This window comes from Xenia sp. Carnegie-2017, unplaced genomic scaffold, assembly GCF_021976095.1.
Source record: "Xenia sp. Carnegie-2017 unplaced genomic scaffold, XeniaSp_v1 HiC_scaffold_22, whole genome shotgun sequence".
Taxonomy (NCBI): domain Eukaryota; kingdom Metazoa; phylum Cnidaria; class Anthozoa; order Malacalcyonacea; family Xeniidae; genus Xenia; species Xenia sp. Carnegie-2017.
Window position 1 is genome coordinate 4,670,725 of NW_025813485.1, and position 26,915 is coordinate 4,697,639.

At 33.9% G+C, this 26,915-nt stretch overlaps 4 protein-coding genes across 4 annotated transcripts; 1 reads left to right on the top strand and 3 right to left on the bottom strand.

Moving 5' to 3' along the window:
• Positions 1-3,563: 3,563 nt before the first annotated feature.
• LOC124445839 (alpha-(1,3)-fucosyltransferase 11-like) lies at positions 3,564-6,382 on the top strand. Its single transcript, XM_046996621.1, has 4 exons — positions 3,564-3,988; positions 4,133-4,448; positions 4,759-4,878; positions 5,021-6,382. Exons 1-4 carry the CDS (start codon positions 3,967-3,969, stop codon positions 5,889-5,891), a joined length of 1,329 nt encoding a protein of 442 aa, XP_046852577.1. The 5' UTR covers positions 3,564-3,966; the 3' UTR covers positions 5,892-6,382.
• Positions 5,921-8,118, bottom strand: LOC124445840. Its single transcript, XM_046996622.1, has 6 exons — positions 7,981-8,118; positions 7,564-7,663; positions 7,196-7,281; positions 6,843-6,941; positions 6,702-6,749; positions 5,921-6,537 (listed from the first exon to the last, which is right to left on the bottom strand). The coding sequence occupies exons 1-6, from the start codon at positions 8,056-8,058 to the stop codon at positions 6,445-6,447; spliced, it is 504 nt and encodes a 167-aa protein (XP_046852578.1). The 5' UTR covers positions 8,059-8,118; the 3' UTR covers positions 5,921-6,444.
• Positions 8,119-8,375: 257 nt separating this feature from the next.
• On the bottom strand, positions 8,376-14,586 carry LOC124445838 (pendrin-like). Its single transcript, XM_046996620.1, has 10 exons — positions 14,539-14,586; positions 14,175-14,457; positions 12,231-12,341; positions 11,625-11,845; positions 11,104-11,268; positions 9,870-10,922; positions 9,604-9,717; positions 9,469-9,523; positions 9,251-9,363; positions 8,376-8,757 (listed from the first exon to the last, which is right to left on the bottom strand). Exons 2-10 carry the CDS (start codon positions 14,359-14,361, stop codon positions 8,737-8,739), a joined length of 2,040 nt encoding a protein of 679 aa, XP_046852576.1. The 5' UTR covers positions 14,362-14,457; positions 14,539-14,586; the 3' UTR covers positions 8,376-8,736.
• A 2,574-nt stretch (positions 14,587-17,160) lies between these two features.
• LOC124445841 lies at positions 17,161-20,506 on the bottom strand. Its single transcript, XM_046996623.1, has 4 exons — positions 20,438-20,506; positions 19,777-19,950; positions 18,730-18,869; positions 17,161-17,309 (listed from the first exon to the last, which is right to left on the bottom strand). Exons 2-4 carry the CDS (start codon positions 19,933-19,935, stop codon positions 17,285-17,287), a joined length of 324 nt encoding a protein of 107 aa, XP_046852579.1. The 5' UTR covers positions 19,936-19,950; positions 20,438-20,506; the 3' UTR covers positions 17,161-17,284.
• Between the last annotated feature and the right edge of the window lie 6,409 nt (positions 20,507-26,915).

Below are 26,915 nucleotides of genomic sequence, written 5' to 3' on the forward strand. Positions count from 1 at the left end.
ATAACGTAGATTTCATTTTAACGTTAACTGCAAGATCCATTAACTGATTTGTGCTAACTTCTATAACATTACTCAATGTCATAGGAGAGCCAGTCATGCAAATATATAATTATAAATAGCTAACACATCCTCTAATCCCAATTATTTCTCAATTCGCCACCTGATTTAAATATACAATACGGAAAAATAGTTAAGCCCTATTTTCCAAAATTATAGCAGCACTAATAGGTAGTCAGCCGCGAATAAATGATTTCGTGGATGATGTTTTATGTCGAAGGATAATCTATTTCTTCTTTTTCAGCATCTTGACAACGAATTTGCTGTCTGTAAACGAGAGCAATAAAATTGACTTGTTACTAGGATATTATGGTATCAAAGACTAATTATGTCCTTTACTAAAGCATTATAATTGCCAGTACTTCCTAAAGATATATCTTTGTGCTTTAATATTGCCCGTCGATCTGATATTCTAGTATGACAACGTACCTTCCCAACAATTTCCCTTTACTTTCTGCATGCGAGTCTCTGCCGTTCGATAAGGTATTCACTTTTTGAATTATTTGGTTTTAAAGTGAAATTCTCAACCAATGGTTGTAAAAGATGATTTTTATATCTGTAATGCGGCTTCGAATGCCAAAGTTCCACAAGGAGGTATTGTTCTTTGTCGACAAGTCTTGCAAACACTCATGGTAATACAGCACAAAGTGAATAAGCATCAACACAAGTGTTCACTTTTAAAGAATCAAACAAAGAGCAGGGAAGCATAGAGTATTAGCAATGACATAAGCACTAGGATAATCAAGACCCAGAATATAAACCACAAACGATGAACAAAAGAAAATTACGTTTTCATTGTTTTCTGAGTCCCACGAGAAAGAAAACAAAAGATTTCTCATTATGCTTATTTCACTAGTGTCAATCAAGCATTATATATCAAATTCGTTCATTTTGTCTGTTAAGCAATCATTTATAAATGGTTCAAAGAGAAACGCAGATTTTTCATCATGTAACAAGAAGATATTATTATGCAGTTTTTAGAAGTCATAAGGCATTATAATCTTAAGTATTATATAAAATCTTTTTAAAAATCATTTTTATTTCTCCCATTGAAATATACATCACAACTTCATGATGAAATGTTAGTTCCCAATGTCAATTTAAGTATTTATCAACTTCACAAGGTATCCACGATCTCACTCTCAAAATCTTCCGAAGAATCCATCATTTAGCACCATGCACCTTTTTCGGGCTTGACATAGCTTTCAGGCTTGACTTTTGATTTCATCCAATATAATTCTATAAGTGTTTATCTATCTTATTTTTGAATGTAACAGAAAACTCGTGATATATAAAGATAGCTAATAGTCGTTAAAGCGAGCTAATGATCATGTGTTTTCTTTCTTAATTTGTCAATATTTGAGCTTAACCGTTATTCAAAGTTAACCACTGGTAAGGCTATATATGCAGTTGTCAAAAGTCACACTATTTTTAAAGTCTAAGTGAGAAATAATGTAAAAGGTTATGCTCTTTCATCGCTCGCGAAAGAACCTCGGAAAATCATCAATACAGAACAAAAATGAAAAGAATCCAATAATGTTGAACTTTCAGGACTCACGTATTTATAGAAAAACTACCTGACAAATGACCGTAGCACCTTTGTTGACGATCATTCCAAAAGTAAAATTGAAACCAAGATAGAGCAAAACATGCATTATACACACTGTAAACTCTAAGCTTTAATGAAAAAAATTCATGGTCAATGGTGTCAAAGGCCTTACTTAAATCGATGAAAACTAGTTAAAAAGACTCTCGTCTGTATCTTAACACAAATTTATTATTGGCTGTTTAAGGAAAGAGTCAAGGAGCTATAATATATATGATTTAAGACCAGATTGACAGGTAAATCACTAAATACTAATAGACTTGATCATAAAAAAGCCTGAAAAATACTTTCGCAACAGTGGAAATAATTGAAATTGGTCGGTAAGCACTAAAATCAATCTTTTCTCAACTTTCATAAATGGGTAATACTTTAACTATGGCTCTGGTCATCATAAAATAATAAGGATAAATTCCCATAGAGAGTGAAAAGTTGAAAATGGTCGTCAGGGATTCTGACAAAGTGTCCTCGGCTGTTGTTAAGACTCTGGTTGTAACATTATGTGAACCAGTTGCTTATTTGTAGTTTATGGCTTTAAGGATTTTCTTCACAGTTAATTCAACAAAGGAGAATGAGCAGTTAAATCTTAAAAGACCTAAAATAGGAGATTGGATCAGTATAGCTCGTTAGCCACCAATAGCAATCCCATGTAAAGGTGCCATTCACTTACTTGTTAGTTTTTTAGGTATACATCTCAAACTTACGAATTGCGAGATAGGAGGTCATCGATTAGTTTCCACTTTTACGATTTTTATATTTTTTTCCAAATTGCATCACTATTTACTGGGTTGTTTTTTTTATCAAAACGTTTTTCAGCAGAACCTTTTCTCGCGACTTATTGGGATTAACTGCATGATGAACATGCACCATCCACATGTCAAACCAAGTCATTTCACAAAGTCTCCGTGAAGGAGAACATTCAAATATTCCTCACTTAGAATTTTTAAAACATATCCTAGAAATTGGTTTATTTACTGGTTTGTTTATCAGAAACTGGTTTGTGATGGTTAAAAAATCTGATTTTTGAATTAAATAAACCAAAGAATGATTACTAATACCCAAAGATTGTACTCTCAACATTCAAGAAACTTGGAAAAAAAGAGTCAATAATTAAAGCGACTTAGATGTATTAATTGGTGTGATGATTCAAGTGGGATCTGTTATGATCTGACTTAGGTTGAAAATACGGCTGATGATAGTAAGAAGATTAGTCGGGGCAATCGGACATCAGAATTGAAATCCCCTAAAATTCACAATTTTTAATGATCAAACTTACCGAAGACATCTCGTGGAACTAGTTTAAAGCACTTCCTGTAGAATAAGAAAATCTATACCAAGTTACTATGGCCTTAAAAAAGGTTTAACTTTGAATATCGCAACAGCAAGTAATTCAAGATTTTCATTGCCGATAAATCTTTAGGTATTTTGAAATTTAAGCTGTTTTGCATAAAAATACATGCAGACGCCACCACCATGCATGTCGGCCGCTCAAATGCCGATCTCTCCAGACAATATCATTACCTAATGTGTGAAAAAACTGTGAATCTCATAGGGAGTTATTGTAGAATCTAGATTAGTTTCGTTTCGAGCTGAAATATCGATTTTATCTTTACTTGGAAAAATTCTAAGTTGATAAAATGTGCAGCTAAACTATCTATGTTACGACAAGCGCTAACATGTCAACGATTTCCTGGTAATTACTTATAGACTTGTATTAAATGGCTGGAATTTACTGTCTCCCGATTAGATCATGGGCAATGGTAGTGGCTTTTTAAGCATGAAGCGTATATTGATAAAAACAATTTTATATATTTTTTCACAAAATCTTCTTTTGCTTTCTTTGAATTATCGTTTGCGGTATAAATTATCCTGTTCGAATTGCGAATTGATTCCAGCTTTGAAATGTTGAATTCTTCAAAAAGGTCAGAAACAGGTGATTCTATTGCAAAATAGCTTCTTAAGCATAGAAACATAAAACTGTTGTTTCCAACGATGAAAAATTTACATATAAAGCAGGTGGCAAGGCAAGAGAAAACGTGTTTCTTCGATAACGCTATAAGATGGTCTTAACTTAGAGTAGATTCTTTGAAATTTTATCTAGTTCACCGACCAACATTCGCAGATATTGTCGTCCGGAATGTTCAGTTCATGCACTTAGATCAACAGAGAAAAAAATCGTAATCTTTGGATTGCTGTATTCAATTAAATTTACCAGTGAATATATCTTTTAAGGTAATCTTTGTCGTCGGTGTACAAAAAACACCCTTTATGGCACACAAACTTCCACAGCAATAGCGACCTCTTTAATGGTCGTTTTCCTGATTTCAGGTAATTCTTGGTCATTTGTACTAGCTGCAGAATATTTAGCAAAGGAAAATGTTTTTAACTCAAAGAACAATGTTCCATCATTTCTGATATATTAATTAAGTACTTGCTTTTTCAATTTGAAAATTCACGCTGTTTTTTGTTTAGTTCCAACTGCGAGTCAAAGTTTGCCCTACATTCCTGAGGGAGAAAAACCAACATTGATATGGTGGACACCTGACACTTTTCCTCATAGTAAAAAGAATGCAATAACTCATACTATTAATTGCAATGCTGGTCCATGCATTACAACAGTAGATAGAGGTCTGCTTAACCGGTCTATCCCTCAGACATTTTTATTTTATGGAACTGACTTTCGAGCAGATGATTTACCACTTCCACGAACGTTTTGGCAACACTGGGCTTTATTTCACGAAGAATCACCAAAAAACAACTGGATTCTTAGTCATGATAAATGTATAAGGTCGAATTCCAAAATTAATAATAAATATAATGATAAATGCTAGATCGAAAATTGAAGAAGAAAAGTCATTTTCTCACAATTATTCTATTTAAATGAGTCAAAAATCATTTATCACCTCATTGCGAGTTTTTGTGAGTTATACTAAAAAATTATAATACATTCTATGATACATTCTGAATAAAAATATTAAATCTAGATTCTTTATTTGAATGTTTTCATTTAGAATTGAACAAAAAGTATAAAACAATCTCCTATTTATTCAACTGAATTTTTCCCATTTACTTAGCTATAACCTTTATCATTTTTATAGACTATTCAACTATACTGCTACATTTAGTCCAAAGTCTGACTATCCTGTCACATCGCAGTTTATAAAATATCCGAAAGAGTGGTTGGAGCGACCTGCAATTTCAACAAAAACAAAAAATAGGTAGGTCGAATCTTATACGTCATCAAAAGAGAACAATTAAAAGGAGACTTCTAAATCTATATATCATTGCCCTCAAGAAGTAAGGAATGGCATTCTATAGAGTGAATTAAGACAACACATTCTTTTGAACAATGATTTTTAGGTACCAATACGAAGAAGGTCTGGCACCCATCGTATACGTTCAACGTGACTGCAATCCACCGTCAGATCGCGACCGTTATGTTAAGGAGTTGATGAAATTTATTGCTGTAGATTCATATGGACCGTGCTTGAACAATAAAAAGCTACCGGAGAACATTGAAGGTTTTCATAAGTTTGATAGTCCAGAATTTTACGATTTCTTGGCGAAGTATAAATTTAACATTGCATTCGAAAATGCTATATGCGATGGTTACATGACAGAGAAAATATTTCGTGCTCTTAAAGTGGGCAGTGTTCCCATCTATTTGGGTTCCGCATCAGTTAAAGATTGGCTGCCAAACAAGAATGCTGCTATAATTGCCTCAGAATTTTTAGGACCAAAAAATCTTGCAAAATATTTAGAAGATTTAAATCGTGAAGACGATAAATACAATATGCATTTACTCCATAAAAAACCTGGTGGTATCTACAACAAGGCATTGCTGAATGCGATTAATGTGCGTATGTGGCAAGTACAAGGAGATTGGGACCTAGTAAATTTTGGCCATAGAATGTTTGCTGGTTATGAGTGTTTTTTATGTGATCGTATGTATACATGGAATGCCACATTAGGCAGGCATCTTTTTGATCCAAAACAGTTTGATCCCCCATCCAGCAAGGCAGCGAATAATTCACACCTTGGATGCGACGAGCCAAAGCCATTGATCCAAGATGACCAGTTTGCCCACAGAATTCCGTTCTGGCAAGGACTAACAGAAGCAAAGGCATTGCATGATATGATTGTAAATGGAGAAACAAATGCTAAAATGTTTACCAAAAAGTACTTAAAGACAAGTACAGACAAATACAATGTCCTGAAAGAGGAGCTTTAAAACATGAGGCATCGACGTTTATAAAAATCTCAATTTTAAGATGTTTATTGATAATTTCTAGCAAGTTTTCAAAACCAAAACACTTCAAGGCACTAGGTAAAAACACATTAGAAAATAACGTAAATGCTTCAGCAACTTTTTGCCAGTCATATATAAAAATACCATAACTCCAAGTAAACATTACCAGTTAATCTGCCGCAGCTATTAGAAATTTGGAAGACTATCTACTGTACAAATTTGTGGCCAGTGACGAAGCCAGCCGCTGTTTTGCTCCTACAATGCAAATTTTTCAGCAAAATTATTATTCATTTCTTTAGAAAATTAATCCAAATTGCTTTCATTGTTTTATCAGTGATTGAACACAAAAATATTTGCATTGTAGGAGTAAAAACCAATGGTAAAAAAAGGGCTAGCTTCGCTACTGCGTGTGGGCTCATTCATGGAGGCAGCAGCAATTTATTAGATATGAATAAATTTTCTATCAGTTCAAAGATAAATTCCCTGTCAGGGAATTCGTGTTAAAGTCATAATATCTTTCTACTGCAGTAACATTTCATTCTATGGAGTCCAATGAAACAATTCGCGTCCATCTTTCTTTGGCCTTCATTTCCTTATAGTAAGACGAAACTACTATAATGCAATACACCTATGAAAAATAATAAAACAATGCAATACACACTACGTTTATTTTCTCATTAAATGTACGAGTGATTTCTCTCACGACTAACAGTGTTGATGATGAAATAAAAAATAGTACACTAACTACTTGGCAAAACAACTTTAATGCTCTAGCTATTTTTATCAACGTACATTAATACACATCATTGTTGCATCAGGTAACCAAATTGAAGGTTCCATCTATAGGTAAATCAAGAAAATAATGTAACAAATTAGCATGCGAACTACTTGAAATACTTTACTAGCACTTGAGATGAAAAACATATCTCACACCTTTGTACGCTTTGCAATATAAAACATCAACGAGGAAAAGTCAAATATTTGATACAATGACACTCCCACAGCGTATGGAATCAGGAGCTTTCGCTTTTCCTTTAAAGACATCAACAATTCATTATAATTAATAAACTGAATGTGTGATAGGTGTCAATATTAATTATAACTATGGAAATGTTTTCGATTGCGACGTTTAGTTTCAGAGGATGTGGCAAATTAGTTCAATAACGTTATACCCAAGACAGTGAATTTCAGAGCAAAATAGTTAATATGCACGACATTAACTAAAAGTTATGCAAAGAATTCGGGTATCCAATATTCTTATAACAAGTTACACTATAATTTCTCACCTTCATCACTCCAAAGAGAAGAAGACAGGAAGTGGCAACTTGCGCGAAACCCAAAATAATTTCAATCCACGAAAAAATCTTTCTGTCTGAAAGTAAAGAAAAACGAACAGGAATTGAATTGCTCAGATAAATGCAACATCGTGAGGCGTTCGCGACAAAATGGATTGTTGCATCATTGCATGGCACAACATCAACATAAGATTTCACAAGCAATGGAAGTGCGCTCCAGTGCTAATTTAATTATGCCGTAGTATAAACAAACACGCTCTAGCATATGACGGACATACTGCAATAATCAAAGATTACCAGACAATCAAATTGAAAACACTTGTGACCATATGGTTAATCCAAATTTGATTTCAACTTACATTCAACGTTTATTCCTCCATGTTTTATTTGAGAATTAGTAAGGTATTGAAGTGAAAGTACATTAATCACTTGTAAAGATATCATGAGTGCAGCTGTAAACTATACAATAATAAGTGATAATATTTTATAGAATATTCTAGAATATATAAATATTTGTAATAAGTTGACTAAATTGCATCGATTAAATAGACTCTAAGTTGTTTGATTAATGGTCTTAAATACCTCGTAGAAATGGGGGGAAGGCAAAAAATTTATATGAAAGAGAAGGAGCGTCGTTTTTCTAAAGTAATTTGCGAAAAATAGAATGTTTGCTTACAAACAAAATACCATCCAAGCATGACCCATTTTAAGTTATTTCTTGAGGACATTAGATTTCAGATTGACTGCAAGTGCCATGAAAATATATCAGTACTTACCAACGTCCATGCTCCAACCATGAAACTTCCCGTTTTTAGAGACATACAAAAGCAAAATTTTGACAACTGACACAACATGTTGTACTGAATATAGCATTTTCATTCTCTTACTCTCCAAGAATCGACAGGGTTTTCTACGGAACTCAATCAATCAACGGAAGTTGCAGATCTAATTGTTATGCTGGCATGATCAATGATCATGTATAATTGATGATGACCTCAGATATTCGCATAAGTGAGAGAAAAACTGAATCTTTCAAATTGGTTTTTTTTAGTTAGCAGAATGTTATGGTATTTTTACTAATTTTGCATTCGTTTCGTTCATTTGACATCCTCTGTGTAGAAAACATGTGACAAACACAAACACGGTTGTAGGCAGAGAATATATAGTCGAATAAAGAGAAATGATACACTTGTTCTCCAAAGTTTCTTATATATAATTATATTTACTCAATGATTATTTATAAACTAACAATATTATAATATTTCTATTATGTTCATTACGACGTAGGTTTCTTGTAATGAATTATATCTTCCCACCTTTTGACGATAAATGTTTTAATACCCGATTCCCTTAAACTGCATACCATAAGCTGAATTTTACTATCATTTATTCAAGCATGCATTAATTTGGTAAAGATCGCCCTGCAAAGCATTTAATAAATACTATAACCAATAACCAAACATCATTCACATATATAATCTCTGGAAAGCAAAATCAATATTAAGAGTGAATTTTAATAAAGGCGTTAGCTTCTAATCCGTTGTTTGAAGACCCTAAAAAAAGAAAATGAATCAGAAATGGATAAACTGACCATCGTCAGGGCAAAAATTTTGAAATTCTTCATCTGTTATTGTATGTGTCATGATTAGCTATGTCAGTTCTACACTATACATCAGACACCAAAATGGACAAACGTGAAAGTGAAAAAAACACGAAAAGCATAAACATGAGTTGGACATAAGAAGGTGAAGATAAAGCAAAATCAAAAAAGCCGAAAACGGAAAAGATAAATTAGCAAGGAAAACTGTGAGCATCTTCTTCTTTGTATATTAGTTTTCTCAGTTCATTAATTTGTAATTTTGTCCACTCGTTTGAAAACTCGTTGGAAAATACAAAATGTGCGTCATACCAAAACGAAAGGTATTCCATTTTACGTAAACAGAACTTTGATGGTTTTGTTTGCTTTATCGTCTTGTCGGCTCTTTTGTCAAGTGGAGTGAGTTCATGTGTCAACAATTATGAGATTAAGTTTTCACTTGTAATTACCTGTTCATTTGGTCTTTTGTAAGCATGTTCCAGTGCTTCGGAGATTGATGGCAAAACTGTGATTCTTGAATCTTCACAAACCTTTCCAGCGTTCAGAATTTTGAGGACATCGTCTAGATTGAAAAATGTTAAGCGTGCAGTTATAGATACGATCTGACTCTAGAATTGACTGAGTTGTTAAGAATATTCGAAAAGAATATTGATTTAATTTTGCATACATGTATAGTTCACCACATAGAGTCGCACATTCATCCGGTCTAATTCTTCAGCAATCTACAACAAAATGAATAAAAACGTATGAGAAAAATCTGGATGTAAGTTGTGATTAAGAGATAAAACACTGTGATTGTAACCTGAATCAAAACTTTGGCTGCAACAGAATCAATGAAACTGAAGGAAGAACAATCAATGATGACAGAATGAATATGATCACCAGAAGAGGACACCAACGTGCTACTCATTTCAGACTAAAAATAATATAATGAAAATATTACTAAACTGGTCCTCAACAAAGAGATATTTTACTATTTTCATCTGGCATATCATATTTGCGCAGCACACTTGCTTCATACTATAAAACCATTAGCTAAGCGAACGTGTAAGTAAAATCTCAACATACCTGAATGCCACTGACATTTTGCTTGATTTCCCCACCAAGAATTTTATTTTCGGGCAAACTTAAGGGATGCTTGCATTTCTCATTTGTGCTATCTATTGTCCTGTTTTTACGGAGGATGCGCTTCTTCAATCGGTTTCTGAATAGTTCCGCATTTACAAAACAGAGGGCTGAAGGGAAGCGAATTATGATCACTCCAGAAAGCTCCTTTGCATCTTCATAATGGGCTGTATCGTAATACACACCAGTAATGCCACTAACCTCCCCAAGATAACATATATCTGCTTGTGCAAGTCGAAAAACAAGTGACATAATGTGAAAGATAATACCAATGGCCAAACCCATTTCTATACCAATCACAACAACACATCCACAAGTAATACACCAGGTGACTGCATCTATTTTATTCACCTTCCACAATGGCCTCACAATTTTGAAATTTTTAAAAGCTCCACGTATTGCAACAATGATAATTGCTCCTAGAACAGCTTTTGGCAAGGGCTCAAACAATGGCGCCAATAAGGTTAACACAAGCAAAATGATAACACTTGAAAACACATTGGTGAGCTGCGTACGTCCAAGATTATCTTGAATCAAGCATCGACCGAGTGCTGCTGCAGCAGCAAAGCATGAGAAAAAGCCACCCACCATGTTTTGCATTCCGTATGCAATAAGCTCTTGGTTTGCATCAATAGGATATTTATGTTTTTGAGCAAACAACTTAGCAAGTGAAATGTTGATTGCAAACGCTATGATTGCAATCACAAATCCGTCCGATAGAATCTCCGGGATCAAGCTACCACGAGGTAGGCTTAAGGGGGGCATACCGCGCGGAACATTTTCAACAATCTTTATGCCATAATGCATTTTCAGCTTTGCACCATAAGATATGCCAGCAGCAAGTGTTACTACAATTAGCTCTGCGGGAATTGGGAATCTTAGTTTGTACTTAACATTAATGTGTTTTACCCCAAGTAAAATAATTATACACAAGACACCGATGATAGTTGAGCAAAAGTTGATCTTTGCTATGCTTTTGAATATGTCAACATACGTCTAAAAAAGAAATAAAAAGAAAAAACGTCCTTAGACATACGTACAAGTCGAAAAAGTAGAAGGGGAGCATCCTCTCTCTGCTCCGCGATCCCTGGGCTTACATACATATAGGAAAAGTAAAGAAGAGGACACCCCCTGCTCCACATACATATAAACACATTCTAAAAAAGTTGCACTGTACCAGTATTAAGGCAAATGCTCCCGTGTGGCGTTTTGGATAAATAGCAATGACATGTTTAATTTGAGTGGTAAAAACCCAAAATGCAGAACCAGTCGTGAACCCGTTTACAACAGCATCAGAAAATAATCTTGTAATGACACCAAGTCGCAGAACGCCCATTAAAGCCTATAAAAAAATCACCAAGCAATGTTTAGCAGACATGGTTATTAAAACAGGGATGTATATCTATAGATAATTAAACTTGTGGCCTCGTATTGCTTGATAAAGTTTAGCTTGATTTATCTTAAAGTATGAACCAGCATGTGACTCAAACAGCTTATGTCTAAGACCTTCCAACTTCGTCAATTAATGTCTTCCAAATAGCTAGAAGACATTAAATATAAAATTATTAAATGTCTAAGTTCTTTTACAGTCGATTGTCTTGGGTAGTTACGTCTAGCATATATGATGATTATTGAATCATGGTGAGTACAACTGCATATAAACTAACAAATGTATTTTCCATCATATAGTCTAATCACCTGAAAAAATCCAACAACAAAGCACAATGTCACCGAGATCGCAACTTTTTCTTTGTCCAGAGGGGTTGCCCAAGGACTACTATCACCTGATGATGAAGAATTGCTTGGCATTGATCCATTGCTTGATCCATTGATGAATTCATTGCCGTTCTGTGAATTGAAATTACTTGTTCTACTTTCAACAACGGCGCTAACCATGATGCTAATGACCGCAAATGTACCTAAAAATAGACAATATTGTGATCATTGTTATTATTGCAGACAATAAGTCTTGTCATTATGTCATGTCCACGTTTTTTTCTTGGTTGGTTTTTTCTGCAAAACTTATCATATGTGTGTAAAATAAAAAAGCACTTACAGAGCCTCAAATAAATTGATTCTATAATTTAGTACACCCCCTGTTATATCATATTTTTGTGACATCCAAACCTGACAGTACATCTTAAGCAACGCCAAACATAGTCGCAACAAACCAAACATTTTCAAGCGTCAAGATATGGAGATTTTTTTGCTTTAGTGGCAACTTTGTAGTAGTACCCAAGATTCTATCAAAAAAACGTACAAAACATATGGTATATCGATCTGTGACAACTGCGACATACATACCAACAGAAAGTTGCCTTGATGTTCCCATTACAGCATACAGTAACACAGGAAGCATGGCAGTATAGAGACCAGTAATTGGAGGAACAGAAGCGATCATAGCAAAAGCCAAACCTATCAGACGTGTAAATTTATATTATTGCACGTACTTCATGAGAAACAAGATATAATTAAAAACATCCAATCAAAATAATTTCATTTATGCCCTCGTTTTTTTTATCATTTTGTCATTTGGAAACAATTCGTCCAATAAAAGTATTAAACATGACTTGTTGGTTATAATTCTACAATTTTAAGAAAAGAAAAAATTGATTTTTTACGCTAAGAAAAAAGTTAATGAGTATTACAATCTTTCTTAAATCTTATAACAATGAAGAAATGGGCAACTATGAATGAGGATAATGGATGCCGTATCGTATGTATCAACACAAGTTACAAAATTTGGCAGAAGAATAAGCAATTTTGCGAGTTCACAATATTAAAATAAATCAATCATAAACATATTTGAGAAGAAGAAGCTGTTGCCGAGCATTGAAAGATGTATAATGAGCAAAATATACTTCACGAAAATATAAAAAATGAAAATATAGCTAATATTATTTGTGTTTGTTGCTACTTGTCAATGATTTTTTTAAAAAGCCTTTATCCCACTGAATTCACTGATATGTTACTTGTGTACATCGTGTACATATGTGTACATCGGAGTAGCTAAGTTTGAAATGTTATGTTAAGTATATATTTCTACTTTAAAAACTTTAACATGTCTCCGGGCCATAGGGAATTAACAGTTCTAAACTTCAGTCTATAAATTATACTTACAGGAGATAACAATTTAGTGAGCAATTTAGAAGGCTTTTCTATGAAGTTTTTGATCTTTTATTTACTTTTTATCATTAGGGTATGGTTTTTCTTCTTATGTATCCTAGTATAGCTGGTTAGGCATGCCCCTAGTCATTGGTCAAACCATGTTAACTCAATACAGTACACGGATTTTTGTCGAATAAGGTCAAAGTTACTTTTCAAAGTGTCAATCTAATGAGATATGGCGTAACAAGAATGCATGTAAAAACTCGCAGGCTGGCAAGTCTCTGCAGAAAAAAGTGATTATGCTAAATTCCAAGGATTCTGATGAACTTTGATCTAAAACAAAACAAAAATTTCCATCTGATAATACCATCAGATCATTTAAAAAGTAAATAATAATTGGGTGTAGGGTAAATAACCTACAAACTCTCGCTAATAGAAAGAGACAAATGAAAACCATCCAAAGTCATGTGCTCAAGTGCTTGCAATTATTGCACGACTGGTGTTTATCCTTGCACGTGCACAAATCCTTGCTTAGAGCAAAATCCATTAAACTCGTGATTGTGTCATTCAATCTCAGATGATTTGATCGGCAAAGAAAGCTTGACCTCATGATGCAAGTGAAAATCACACTTTTCGCCGCACGTGCTTAAATTGTACGAAAAATGAAAATTATGTAACCCACTCAAAATCAGTCAAAGTAAATTTCACGCAAGCAGCTTTCTATTTAATTTTTTTTCCATCAAAGCACAATAAGTTGCCAAACTAAATTATTTAATACAATATCGACAATATATTATGTATAAAATGAAAACAAGAATAAATTCTGCAAAAAGCCGATAGTAGTAAAAACTTGCAACTCGTGCAAGATGCAAGTGCTTTTTATAAAGCAATAAAAGAAAAATTTACGTGATCTTTACGATACTCATGCGAGTGCTGAATAAATGATGATTGAAAAAATAACTGCACAAACTATCAATTATTAAATATGTCTTGATTTGTTTTGTAAACTGAATATTTTAGCATGTGCTCATTTTCACACGGGACACTCGTGTGGAGTACTAGTCATTGACTTACGTTAACAAGATTAAAATATACTGCGGTTTATCAACACCGGCAACAATGATGGAAATCTTTACAAACCTTGAGGAATATTCATGATACCCAAAGTCAAACCACCAGCCAAGTCGGCGGGAAGATCTTCTTTTACTTTGTATTTTGGTAGCCATGTGGCGATTGGAAATAGTGACTTCAACGTGCTACGTAAAGACCATTTTTTAATTTTTCTGGAACATGTTGAAGACACCTGTCTTCTGACGTTGTTGAGCATTTTTATCTTCTGTATTTCAATAAGATGTGGATTGACTGAGATTAGAGGCAATCTACCACTGATATAGCTTCACTTTAAAATCCTCTCAGTTAAGACCTAAACATAATGACAAACTCGTATTAAAATTGGAACTCTTTTATTTGCTCAATAAGTAAGAAATTTTAACAAAAAACTTACCAGCTACCAATGGGCATCCTTTGCACTGTATGCATGGGATTGTGGAGTTGCATAGCTTGACGGGCACAATTTATAGTATACCCAAGCAATGGTGAACAGGAAGTATCGAATTCTGGATGGTGATAAATGTACAGTAATATATCACTTGCCGGTATATTGCGATCAAAAATATGACTCTTTGTTAGTATAAATTCACATAAAAATAACCTCAATAAAAATCATAGCAAGAAAAACATTGTTTCAACGCACGAAATGCATTACCTAAAACCAATTATTAAAATTCACGTGTTCATCATGTTGATATATGAGTACAGTATCTTTTCGTAGAAAAAAAAATACTAAATTCGAGGCTGAGATAACATTCTCGATAAAAGTTACCCACAAAGAGATCCATTATGCACGCATAAAAAATACGCCTTAAAAACTGGTGAAAATTCTAAATTAACACCAAATAGCATGTGCTACGAGAGTGGAGTCGCACATGGCTAATTAAGAAGTACAAAGTGCGTAACCGAGGAATTCTGTTAAACAGCATGTAATGGGAAAAAACGAAGCACTTTGAACTAATCTATGTTTGTCAAGGAATTCAAAACATCTGTTGTATTTTAAAAACAGCATGTGTAAATAAAGGTATTTCTTTTGCAAAAGAAAATATTTTTACGTCAATTCGTAAATGATAATGAGATCAATAAAAAATTGTTTTACGTTAGTGCCATCTGCTCGTTGCTCAGTGTTTACATGAGCAAAATTCATTCACCTGCGGTTCACCCACTGAAAAGTAAAGTGTTCCAGAGACCTATAACTTTTAATTTGCAGATATTATTGCTTATAACAATGAATTGTGATCTCAACTAAAAGGAAATTCTGTTTGGTATATTTTCGGTAGAAAGAGAATGAATATATTTTCAAAAGGAAGATATTGTTATTTGATTTGCTCATGCATCATTTGGCACTTGAGAACTGTATCGGCTTCAAACGCAAATGAAACTAAGAAGAACAGTGGACATGGCACAAATTTTCCCATGGCTACAACTGTTGCAGCCGTTGTTGGAAGCTCAATGTTACTTTCAGCATTTGTTCTCATAATGGCTTTCTTATTTTGTTGCAAGTCAAACATGGCTTCGGAGATTGTCGATCCACCCGAACAAAGCACGAGCATGATGAGTCTGACGGATCATACAGAAATGAACAATGGAAAACGTGTATTAGAAAATACCGCAATTCGCATGCATGAAATAGTTACTAAAGGCAAAAGTAAAATTACAAAGATCAAGTTATCGCGTCACCAGAGCGACACAGAGCAGCTGCAATAGTGAGTGGCAAGGCAAGACGTGATATACAATTTAAAGCAGCTGCATTGTGTAATATGACCTTACTCTTTCTTTACTACTAAGAAAATAGAAATAAATATTATTTTGTCTTCATTTTGAAAGCTTTGATACAGTAGAACCTCTTCTTGAAGACACCTCTCGAAAGTGGACGCGTACCTCTCGTAAGCAACACTGCTTTTGGGTCCTTGCAAATATGCTATTACCTCTCATCACCAAACATTACTTTTCGTGATCCTAAGGAAGTCTCCTGACTGGAGATTTGATTGTATTTTCAATAGAATAGCACTTTAGTCCTCGCTTTAATCAGTCTATTAAATTATCTAGATTAAAAACAATCTACGAAATATTTTAAATTCTGAAATATTTTAAATGAAAGAAAAGAACTGTGTGCCATTTTGATTAATTTTTAACTTACTGAAAGTCTTTAAATCAGGTTAACATGCAAAATCTACTGAAAAGTAGTTACTGCGATATTCTATAAGTTTGAAACAACATAATTCGTAACTGCAACGCACACGTTACCACGAGCGTAAAAACACGAATTTTACCTCAAATTTAGTTGGCATTTTTATTACTGCAGGGCAAAATATTTAAAAACAGGTGCGCATTGCGTACCTACACCATGCTACCAAACGGCGTCAAAAACAGGCTGAAAGTTTTTGTGATACGAATACGTCTTGATTGTATCTAGGAGCGGATGTCATACGTGACCAAGAGAATTCCAAAACCTTTAGAAATGTCTTTACTTTAATGATATTAAAACAGAAAAAAAGTGAATAAACTACGTGGATGAAAAATCAAATGCAGCTATTTTTATTAAAACTGAAAAAGTTGAAAACACAAAATGGATTTTTAAAAATGAAACTGTACTAATCGATAAGCAATTGTAATTTATTTTATGTAACACGGAGTCCGCCACTAAGATAAAGTTAAAATACGCCATTTAAGTTACCATAAGAAATGAAACATACTTTGAATTAATATCATAGTCTTTTACTGAAAGTTAAGATAATGACTGATGATTTTGAAACCAAGTAAAAATTTTTGGAAAGCTGTTTACAAGATGATGGTATTATGAGTAAATTTTCTTTATGGAAGTTTCCTTAAAAGTATCAGCTAGTGAAATTATTATCAGTGGCAATTTCATGAAAACTGTACAGGATTGGCATTTAGGAGCCATAACGTATTAGCATATGAGCACCTATAGACACGGGTAAAACTCATAAGAATTGGCTTGTATTTGTGTACTATGGTTCATCTTTTTGAATGCTAATAGATATGGCAACGACACTTCAGCAAATTTAAACATTTATTCATAAAAAACTGGTAAATTCTTGAAGTACTTTTAGCAATTGTTAGTACACCAACACAACAAACTTTCATACAAAAGTGCAGTTTTGAAGAGACGCACACATCTATGGATCCTTGCATGTGAATACCCTAAACAATAAAGAACAAAAATGATGTAAGTAGTCGGTTAATCAGTAAATATATTTCTAAAATTAATCACTAACCAGTCGTTCATTTAGACTGATTTAGTCACGATATGCAAATTTTTTGTTGATAAATCATTGTGAAAACAAAAGATTTCCAAAAAATCAATAATGATGTTGCATAGTGTACTTCATAATGACAGAATATTTGCTGTATCGTATAATAACCACAAGCGCACAGCACGTTACAATCTCACAAATAAAAATGTAAATTATAACAACAAAACAACAAAACACGTTTGTGTGCTTGGTGATTACGTTTGTCCTTGTAATCACCATGCAGAAGGAAAAACTGAAAAATTCAAAACATATTTGTTACTGTTAATTTGTCATTATGAAACATATAGCTTCAACAAGGAAAGAATCAAAAAAGGTGCAAGCCAAAGCTGTGACTTAATTTCTCTTTTTATGCATTCTTGTTAGTCAGCTGGTCGTGAACATGCATACAAGTTATTGAATTAAAGCCTTGGTTTTAGCCAAATAAGCCATCAGCCATTACCTATCACACTATTTTCAATGCATTGTTATCGGAAAACTTGATAACCATTAAGCAATGGTGTATAATTCCATTTTTTAACTCGTACTTTCAGGAAACCAGGCTACAGCTAGACGCTATTAAACAAACATAGGGATGGATCGACACACGTGAAATCCCTTAAAACTGCAAGACATGTCGGCCTAGACTTAGCGTTAATTCTGAATGACACCGTGTTTCCACTTTTTTTCACAACTATGCATCATCAGATAATAAAAATAATCAAATTCGTACCATTTGTATTTTGACTAAAATTTATTCTGCTTTACTTGTTTTCATAGCGCCATTATTTTCATTTGTGTGTTTTACTTCGAAATCACAGTAGGTAAACTTTTTCCTGCTCCCAAATTTTATGAATAAAATTTTTATGAATAAATTTGTAACTGTGCTATAGATGAAAGTCTAAATTACAAAGATACACCTAACCCAAATATGAGATTATGAGTTTTATTTTCCTGAGCAAAGCGGAGGTGAGTTTAGATTAGTCATGATTTGGTGCTTCGGCTTTGAGTAAAATTTAGTGAATTACATGCATAGACGTAAGGGAGCTATCATTTCGGGGGGGGCAGTAACTATTTTCCCCGACTCACACTGAAGTTTTCGCCATATTTTCACCCGGCTTCCCCCTGCCTCCCATCACGTACGCGTATGATTGTATGTAATATAATTTGAAAGACGACAATTTTAAAGTGAGCATGATGAAAAAGTATTTACACGTGACATGCACACGTTGGTGATTTGTAATTGATCCTTTAGACTATATGGTAACAAATTTATAAAAATGTTGGATGCTTTCCATTTTCGTTAATAAAAAATGAATTACGACACTTACGGACTTACAAAGTTTCCTGTATTTACACATTTTCTCATTGGTCCAGTGCGCTGATCACCCTTGCGACAACAATTGCCGTGGTTAGCTTCGCAGCCTGTCTCACCAAGTGGGATGCAACTCCTTTTGAAAATCTCATCGTACTGTTTTATAAAAAAATATATAATTAACGACGAGGAAAGTAGAACAATGCTTTATTACTGTACCGTCGCAGCATGCAAATATAATGTAAAGAAATTGTTTTTCCTTTTATGAATTTCCTTCTTTGCATTCCTTATATTATTAATTGATCGTTTTCCGTTTTACACTACTTTTTACATTTTCATACATTGCGTTAACCTATTTCCTACTGTGGGTTCACTACTTTTTCTTACATTTTCACCTACAAATACGAAAACTGAACTATTTCCTACTGTGGGTTCACCACTTTTTCTTACATTTTTCACCTGCACCCTATAAAAAATGAGTTAACTGAACTATTTCCTACTGTGGGTTCACCACTTTTTCTTACATTTTTCACCTGCACCCTATAAAAAATGAGTTAACTGAACTATTTCCTACTGTGGGTTCACCACTTTTTCTTATATTTTCACATGCACCCTATAAAAAATGAGTTAACTGAACTATTTCCTACTTTGGGTTCACCACTTTTTCTTACATTTTCACCTGCACCCTATAAAAAATGAGTTAACTGAACTACATGCTATAAACCACAACTGGGCATTTTCTGCATAAAACAATAAATAATTAACCAGAAATTGCTTTTTTTAGATTTTCTATTCTTTAATGCGTAAACATCTTAGGCTATAGTATTGTCTCTTAAATTTATGGAGAAAGCAAAACTATCGCATTTTTTCACTACTTGACTTTGCATGTTTGCTAGACGAGCTAAACGCCTAGTTTTTTCTTTTAACATGCTTCATTTCTCAAAATCAAGATTTGCATGCAGTAACACCACTCCTTTATTTTCGGAATAAGAAATTTACAAAAAGTAAGACAACAAAATTCATAAAACCTTTTATCAGCATTAAAAATTGACCTGACACGTACCTCACGGTTTAACCCCTTTAATGGAGGAGAGTCTTCCATTTTTTGTTTCCAGTCTTCTAAACGTGCTACACGTTCGTAAATGCTGTACCTGGGTTTTGCTGCCAACATGGTAAGCATAACAGCAAATACAAGAAGTGAAAGAAGATGGGCTGCGTTCATTTTTTGCCAGTAGTTCTAAAATATCAAATGCAATTATCATACTAAGTTTGTAAACACAACAATATTTGCTCATTAAATAATCTACCTTTGACAATATCACCAACAAATCATGTATGCGTAAGATATCTGCCGCCTGGCTTGTGAGGCTGGGTTACTCATTGAAGCTAATTCAACTTTGTGTCATATTACTATATAATTAACCCAAAACAACACAAACACAATGACATGCTGAACAAGAAGTGAATAGTAACAAAATATCTTGAACTTATGGCAAGACCAACAAGCACCGCAGAGCAATTTTTGTATTGAGGCAGCCAATGGAAGGGGTAATACTAATTACCGACAAAAAAATTACATGTTGTTATATGAACCCTATAAATGATTATAATTCATTTGCCGACTATCAAGATAAAACATGTTTGCAAAAAGTCATCACTTAACTTCAAATGTTATAATAACAAAACGTATGAATGAAAACTAAATACATAAAATCTTCACTTACCCACTACGCCGAATATACAAAATCTCCTGCAGTCACAGTTCTAATTGAATGTAAACAAGTTTTCACAGACTTTTTAACCATTTTAATGTTTGCAAAACCGTGGCAAACGGTAGCCAATCACTACCCAAGTTTACAAACAATTCATTCAAGCCATAATAGTTGAGGAAAGGCAATTAGAAAATGATCATCGATGGAAGTGCAACGTCAGCTGCTGTTTTGTTCACAACTATTCATGTATGATCTTTTGTCTGGCGAGTTAAGTGCAGTCATTTTCCAGTTCACCTGCTATTCAAACATAAATGCTTTCTTTTCTTGGTGTAGAACATTCGAAAGAAATCAAGTTTGCACTTAAACCTATTTTTTTTAATGAGCCTATCTTCACTTAAGAAAAGATTCTTGAATTGCTAAGTTATCATAAAATGGCACCATTTAATTTCTTCTCAACTGTTCAAAGTCGATGCTTAATAGGGATAAAAACGAAAAGCAGAAAATACTTGATAAATTACATAAATGACATTTTTTAATAAACACCAGCTGTCGACAATTTTCTTGATCTCCCCTATATTCAGACTGGTTACCAATCTGAATACCCATCTCCCCTACAACTGGGTACCAATAATCGCTCCACAATTTTGGCCTTAAACAGAAACAGACTAAAGGTTGATTGTAAAAACTGCAAGAAAATACAAAATAAATAAAAAAATACGCTAAGAAATCAGCATTCCTGTGAAAGCCCAACATTAACAGTCGACAGGGAACGACACAAGAAATCATAAGTTCAAAGCTCCTGCATCCTCCACTACCTCCATTGGCTACACAACAACCACTAGAACAATACTTTGGATAGTCCTTATTTTCTAACGTCTTAAAAACTGCAATCCTTAAAAATAACGCGGCGATGAAGCCTGATTTTCGCTTTCAGCATAAGCATAAGGACAAGCAAGTACAAAAGAAAACACAAAAGAATGCCATGTAACGTCTAACACAAGCATCAACATAAGCGTGAGCACAGCAACTGGATCTATGCATAAGCGTAAGGCAGTAGTGTAAGGTGAAACCAAAGCAAACTAAAGAGAAAATCCCTTTTGTTTTGTATTCTCCAACATCTATAGATAATATACTTGCTCATGCTATGGATTTGTAATGTGCAGTAACTGTATTGGTATGTGTTATTGTATGCAAATGCGCTTACGTCTCCTTGGTGATGAACTCAGTGGCGAATTGGTCTTCCCAAATCACTGCTAAATGCTGGTCACCAACATATAAATATTTGTTGATCGTAAATAGACTCGTTTGCACTAATGTAACTATTCTTCACTCGAATAGAAATACTATGGTAAACTGGAAGTATTATGAATTGATTTTCCAACTGGCCTGGGTCGACCAATTTGAATGCGATGAAAAGCAGAAAGCAGAGTTTAGGTAGTGAAGCATTTATCAAAGCTTTTTGCTGTTTTTACAATGAAACAAAACAAGGACAATCATTGTTTTGGACTGTGTATGTCTGTGTGTTTAAGCAGTAATCTATTATACTTTACTAATTTCTATTCAAAGACAATCCCTCTTTACATTCAGTCTGCCTATAGCTAGACATGTTAACTAGATCATCAACTACGCATAAGCATGCAAGTTTCTGACATTCTCACCTTCTAAAACATTTAGTTGAAAACAAGTTTTTTCTAAATTTTACTCTTATGAACACATTTTGCAAAGTGTGATGAATTGGACAAAAACTAAACTACATAGGTCTGAATGAGAATACGGACATATACAATGTTGTGCAAAAGAGCACAAAACATAGTGGGATACATAAATCTTTGTATACATCTAAATGCACTGATGCCATCTTGATTATTTTAATTATTTGTCTGACAACGAAACGTTACTTTGAAAAAATTATCATTTCTTACTCAATGGCTATACTCAGAATGTTATATTGGGCAATTGTTTTTTAATAGAAATGATTCTTCATATCATAATATGGCACCAATAAATTGACACCCCGTCTTGTCAAAGTAGACCGATTTCAATAGGATGAAACATAAAAGACAATGCACGACAAACGATTAATTTAAGGTGTTGTCTATTGACGTCAATCCTACGTTGATTGGGGGAGGGTTGACCACATTCATATATTGAGCAATGCAATTTCACTTTTACTTTAAAAAGAAATCAGCCTGGCATAAAAATAAATGAATATAGTCCATCCAATTAACGTTGGATTGACGTTTATGTTCTTCTTTACTTGAATAATTGAATTATTTGAAGTTAGAATGTTTTTGTTGCTTGTAATACGTGCGTGCATGAGTGACCATTTAACGAAGCTTTTTGTTTGGTTGAATGTTTGTATCGGATCATTAGTCTCAGCATGAGAGTGAAAACGACTTAATGTGTTGTATATCAACATTTTGTACCTCCCAAAACATTCTAAGGTTCGTCAAATGATCATATTGTTTAAGCATGAATAACACCAAAGTGTTAAAGATGACTAATTAAACATGTTACCATCCATAAATGTTTGATCATCTGCATATGAACAGAAAGAATCGACATTTTAGTAAACTGTTGGACCAATTCCATTAGCTACGAACTCCATTTTTCTGCTATTTCATTATATTTATAAGTTACTGTCCATCTTTTTGTAGGAGTTAAATACTTAAATTACTGCAAGATATCTTTATATCAGTTTAGCTGCATGTGTATACCGGCATAAGGTCTGTTTACATGATCTCGGCTAGCCGGGATTCAGTGAGGCGTGAAAGGATTTTGAGCTGGTATTATTGAATTGATTGCCCAAATGATCAAAGTCATCGATGATAAACTAATATTTTTGTCGTTTTAATAGCAAAGATTGGTTCCACTTTCTTTCAAATCAGCAAACATCGACAATTTTTTGACAATCACTATTTCAAAATCTCTCTGATGTAAACAGTTACTGCTTCTGACTACCTTCAAAGAATTCTTTATGCAGAACATCACTTGTAGATAACATAAGTTGATGTTCACATTGACTAAACATATCTTTGACGTTGTCTTTTTCAGACATTTTAGATTCGCTCTTTCCGACAATTATGGATACTATTTTTTGTATTATAAACACTTTCATTTTTAAAACATAATAAACGTAAGAAGAAAAAGAATGATAGCATAATGCTTTGACCAACAACTACAAACAATAACGACCTTATCTAACAACATTTGAGAAATTAACCTTCCACTCCTCTTCCTTGTAAACGAAACAAGTCTATTCAAAAGCAGAGAGCCTTATACGCTACAAGTCCCGGGCTTGTGACCGGCATAGCAGAGTTAAAAGGTGAAAGTTATCATAGACTAAGGCTCATATCATAGATTTGAACCTTATATCATAGGTATATCATAGATTTGTAATGCTTAAGACTCTCTGCTTTTGAATAGACTTTTCTCGTTTACAAGGAAGAGGAGTGAAAGGTTAATTTCTCAAATGTTGTTAGATAAGGTCGTTATTGTTTGTAGTTGTTGGTTAAAGCATTATGATATCATTCTTTTGTTTAAAAACATTCCGACTGTTTAACCTTGTGATTAAACGTAAGAAGATTGTAAAAATAAGTTAAACGATGTTCGTTGGCAATTGGCATTTATTACATTATGTGTTGTATAAAAACATAAAATTGAGTTCCTTAAGTGCGCAAGATGAATACAATGTGGAATGACAACTATTCTGATTTGCGTAATCGGTAGTTGACTACCAAAACGTCTATACTGTTTCATCTTCGTCGCAACTGAACGCTGAATTTTTTATTAGCTCATTGCATCTTGAGATTTTGGAAGGACGAATACCATTACTTCGTGTAAGATGAAATATAAGGTCGGAAAACGTTTTGGGATTGGGGAGCGTATTACTTACGTCATTGAAGTTAATCATTGCGCTTCTAGGTCGCAAATTATACACACGTGATTTATTTTGAATATTTGAGTCGTTGTTACTGGAAATCTACAAAAAAGAAAGCAAAATGTTTTTAGTTTCAGTGGCGTGTTGGGAACATGTGGGGTTGTCATTAATGAAAATGTGCCCTAACTATCAAAATTAGAAGACGAGGACAGAAGGCCGAGCCGAGCGCTTTATACAAGGGCCTTGGTAATTCTGACGAGTGACTTGTAGTAATTTGTAGTAATCTGCTCCATATCCGAAGACATTAAAATAGTGATCAGAATAATATGCGCCTATTGATAAATGCATATCTTCTCACAACTCATTAACGGAAATAGAAATCACTGCATTGTTTTAAATGCATTTTCCTAACCAATTTCAAAAATCGGCACCAATATTGATTTCTGTACCCCCCCGAAAATTTACAGCTGGTGGGCATGCTTACCGCCCCCACTACCAGTTTAAGACAAAAATTCAATAACATGTGGCTATCTGTGTGGATCACGAACGCCTACATGCAATGATATTATGTGATTACAAATGACAAAAAAATATGAGAATGCAATCATTTCAAACAAAATGATCAAAGATCGCATCGAACATAAATGTGGGATCTTCAGAATCAGATGCACTATCTTCACTGTCTGAGGTGTAGTCGTCAGTGTATGTTTCTTCTTCAGACATGTAAGATTCGTTTGGTGATTGTAATGAAAAATCTGGATAATCTATAGCAGAATATTTCACCACGCTGCTAAAAGAATAAAGCATTGAAATTAAAGACAGTGTTCATTTTTTTAAAATAGATATTACTGACTTTTGTGTGGTATGGATTTTCTCAGTGTAAACTACCTTTTGGTTACACCGAATTTATCAATGCCATTCGTTAGACTTTTTCCAATTTCCATTCCTTTGTTCTTCATTTTATTCAATTCGGTTTGAATATCTCTCAGCATAATGTAATTTACTTGTGCATAATCACAGTAATTAGTTGCAAAATAAACCAAAATAAGAAAGCATTCGAAAACGAATATCTTCCTTAATATCCAAAGATAACCATGAATGGTTTCCTAAATATAATAATATTTCCGGTGAAATTCAAGAATAAAAAAGGTGCCCGTGCAATTGAACTCAATCACGTGTTTTCTGTAGTCTCATTTAAAATTCATGTACCATACGTTGAGCCAGGCTTAATCAAAGGTCTTTATTACTTTATAGCATATTACAAAACGTTAACGTCAGTTGCAATCACGACTACGAGTCCGTATATTTCAAATGTGCCCTCCCCACTTAAAACATTTTGGTTACAACCTTCGTTTAGTGATAGAAGTTGACATAACAATTTTAAAACAATGAAAATTGTAAAGGTGCCGCTTGTAATGTAAGACTGTAACACAATACATCATCAATACTCACTGACTCACTGATACTGAGACTTTTATATACAAGACACGGTCTGTAATACAAAATGATTTGTAAAGACTTTATGAAGTTATATGTTCCGTTAAAGTCTCCAAGAACATGCTGTTCTGAGTCTGACTATGTTTCGTGGGACATAACCTGCTATGTATACTTCACAAGATTATCATTATCCATTTCATTACATTATTAGTCATTATTCATTTCTTTTTTTCAGAAATCTGTTGTGTTCACAGTAAGCGATATAGAAAAATTAAGGCATAGCAGGACTAAATAAGTGGGTTGGCTACGCTAGTGGTATCGTCAATATTTTTCTATGCAACTTACCGCGGTAGTACCAGACTCCTGTGATTCTTTATCTGTTAAATTCCAACGAATAATCAATCTTTCGAAAACTATATGCATCGAAAGGGCTCCAAAGAGCCGCAATCTCGCAGCAGATGTTCGTGGGGCACTTGTGATGATGTAGCAAGCTAAAATTGACAACAAATAGAAACCTAGAGAATGCAAAGTCATGAACTCCCCTAGAAGCATCGACTGTAGCTTGGTTATCCTATCAACACCTTAAAAAAGGCTGTCAAAAGTTTCCATTAATAAAGCAAAAATTTAAATAGTAAATGATGAAAGTAAGAGACCTAAACCATGTTTTGATAGCGACCAACTTAACTTCTATAAAACATCATTGCAAAAAATTCACCCAAGTGAAATCTTCGTTTTACAATTTCTAGTCTTACCAACTTTGTACTTTTGGCGATTCAATAAGTTCGTCATTATTTATTTTTGACTTTTTTGGCTGTCAAAAAATCCATCTGTGACATGCTAGAAAGTTCAGAGTTAACAGATGCCACCCCTTTAAGCAGCAATGCATTTTCTCTCTCAGCATTACTGCGTTTTCTTTTGCTTGATCTCTTTGGTGTGAAGGTTGAATTACAACTGGAATTATAAGCAGAGACACTGGATGTTTCTTCCTGGTCCTCCATATTATCCGATTCAGCAATATATGGTGAACTTGTTTGATCACTTGGATGGCTGCATGGTGATGAAACTCGAGGCTCAATTTCAGGTAAATTGGAAAATGAACTGCTCCTGAGAACGCAAATTAACTCGTGAAATAAATATTTTATGGCGACGAAAGAAATTATGGAAGGCAAAAGA

Excerpts from the sequence above, each read along its gene's own strand:
- LOC124445840 (XM_046996622.1), bottom strand. The coding sequence starts at position 8,058 with ATGTTGTGTCAGTTGTCAAAATTTTGCTTTTGTATGTCTCTAAAAACG. Across the intron at positions 7,282-7,563 it reads TGGAGGAATAAACGTTGAAT|ACAGAAAGATTTTTTCGTGG; the intron begins GTAAGTTGAAAT and ends CTTTACTTTCAG. Across the intron at positions 6,538-6,701 it reads CAACAATGATGTGTATTAAT|GTGTATTGCATTATAGTAGT; the intron begins GTACGTTGATAA and ends TATTTTTCATAG.
- LOC124445839 (XM_046996621.1), top strand. The coding sequence starts at position 3,967 with ATGGTCGTTTTCCTGATTTCAG. Across the intron at positions 3,989-4,132 it reads GGTCGTTTTCCTGATTTCAG|TTCCAACTGCGAGTCAAAGT; the intron begins GTAATTCTTGGT and ends TTTTTTGTTTAG. Across the intron at positions 4,879-5,020 it reads TCAACAAAAACAAAAAATAG|GTACCAATACGAAGAAGGTC; the intron begins GTAGGTCGAATC and ends AATGATTTTTAG.
- LOC124445838 (XM_046996620.1), bottom strand. The coding sequence starts at position 14,361 with ATGCTCAACAACGTCAGAAGACAGGTGTCTTCAACATGTTCCAGAAAA. Across the intron at positions 12,342-14,174 it reads TATCATGAATATTCCTCAAG|GTTTGGCTTTTGCTATGATC; the intron begins GTTTGTAAAGAT and ends CACGTCTGATAG. Across the intron at positions 9,718-9,869 it reads AAAATGTCAGTGGCATTCAG|TCTGAAATGAGTAGCACGTT; the intron begins GTATGTTGAGAT and ends TATTATTTTTAG.
- LOC124445841 (XM_046996623.1), bottom strand. The coding sequence starts at position 19,935 with ATGAACGCAGCCCATCTTCTTTCACTTCTTGTATTTGCTGTTATGCTT. Across the intron at positions 18,870-19,776 it reads TAAAGGGGTTAAACCGTGAG|TACGATGAGATTTTCAAAAG; the intron begins GTACGTGTCAGG and ends TTTATAAAACAG. Across the intron at positions 17,310-18,729 it reads ACAGGAAACTTTGTAAGTCC|GGTATTCACATGCAAGGATC; the intron begins GTAAGTGTCGTA and ends TTTATTGTTTAG.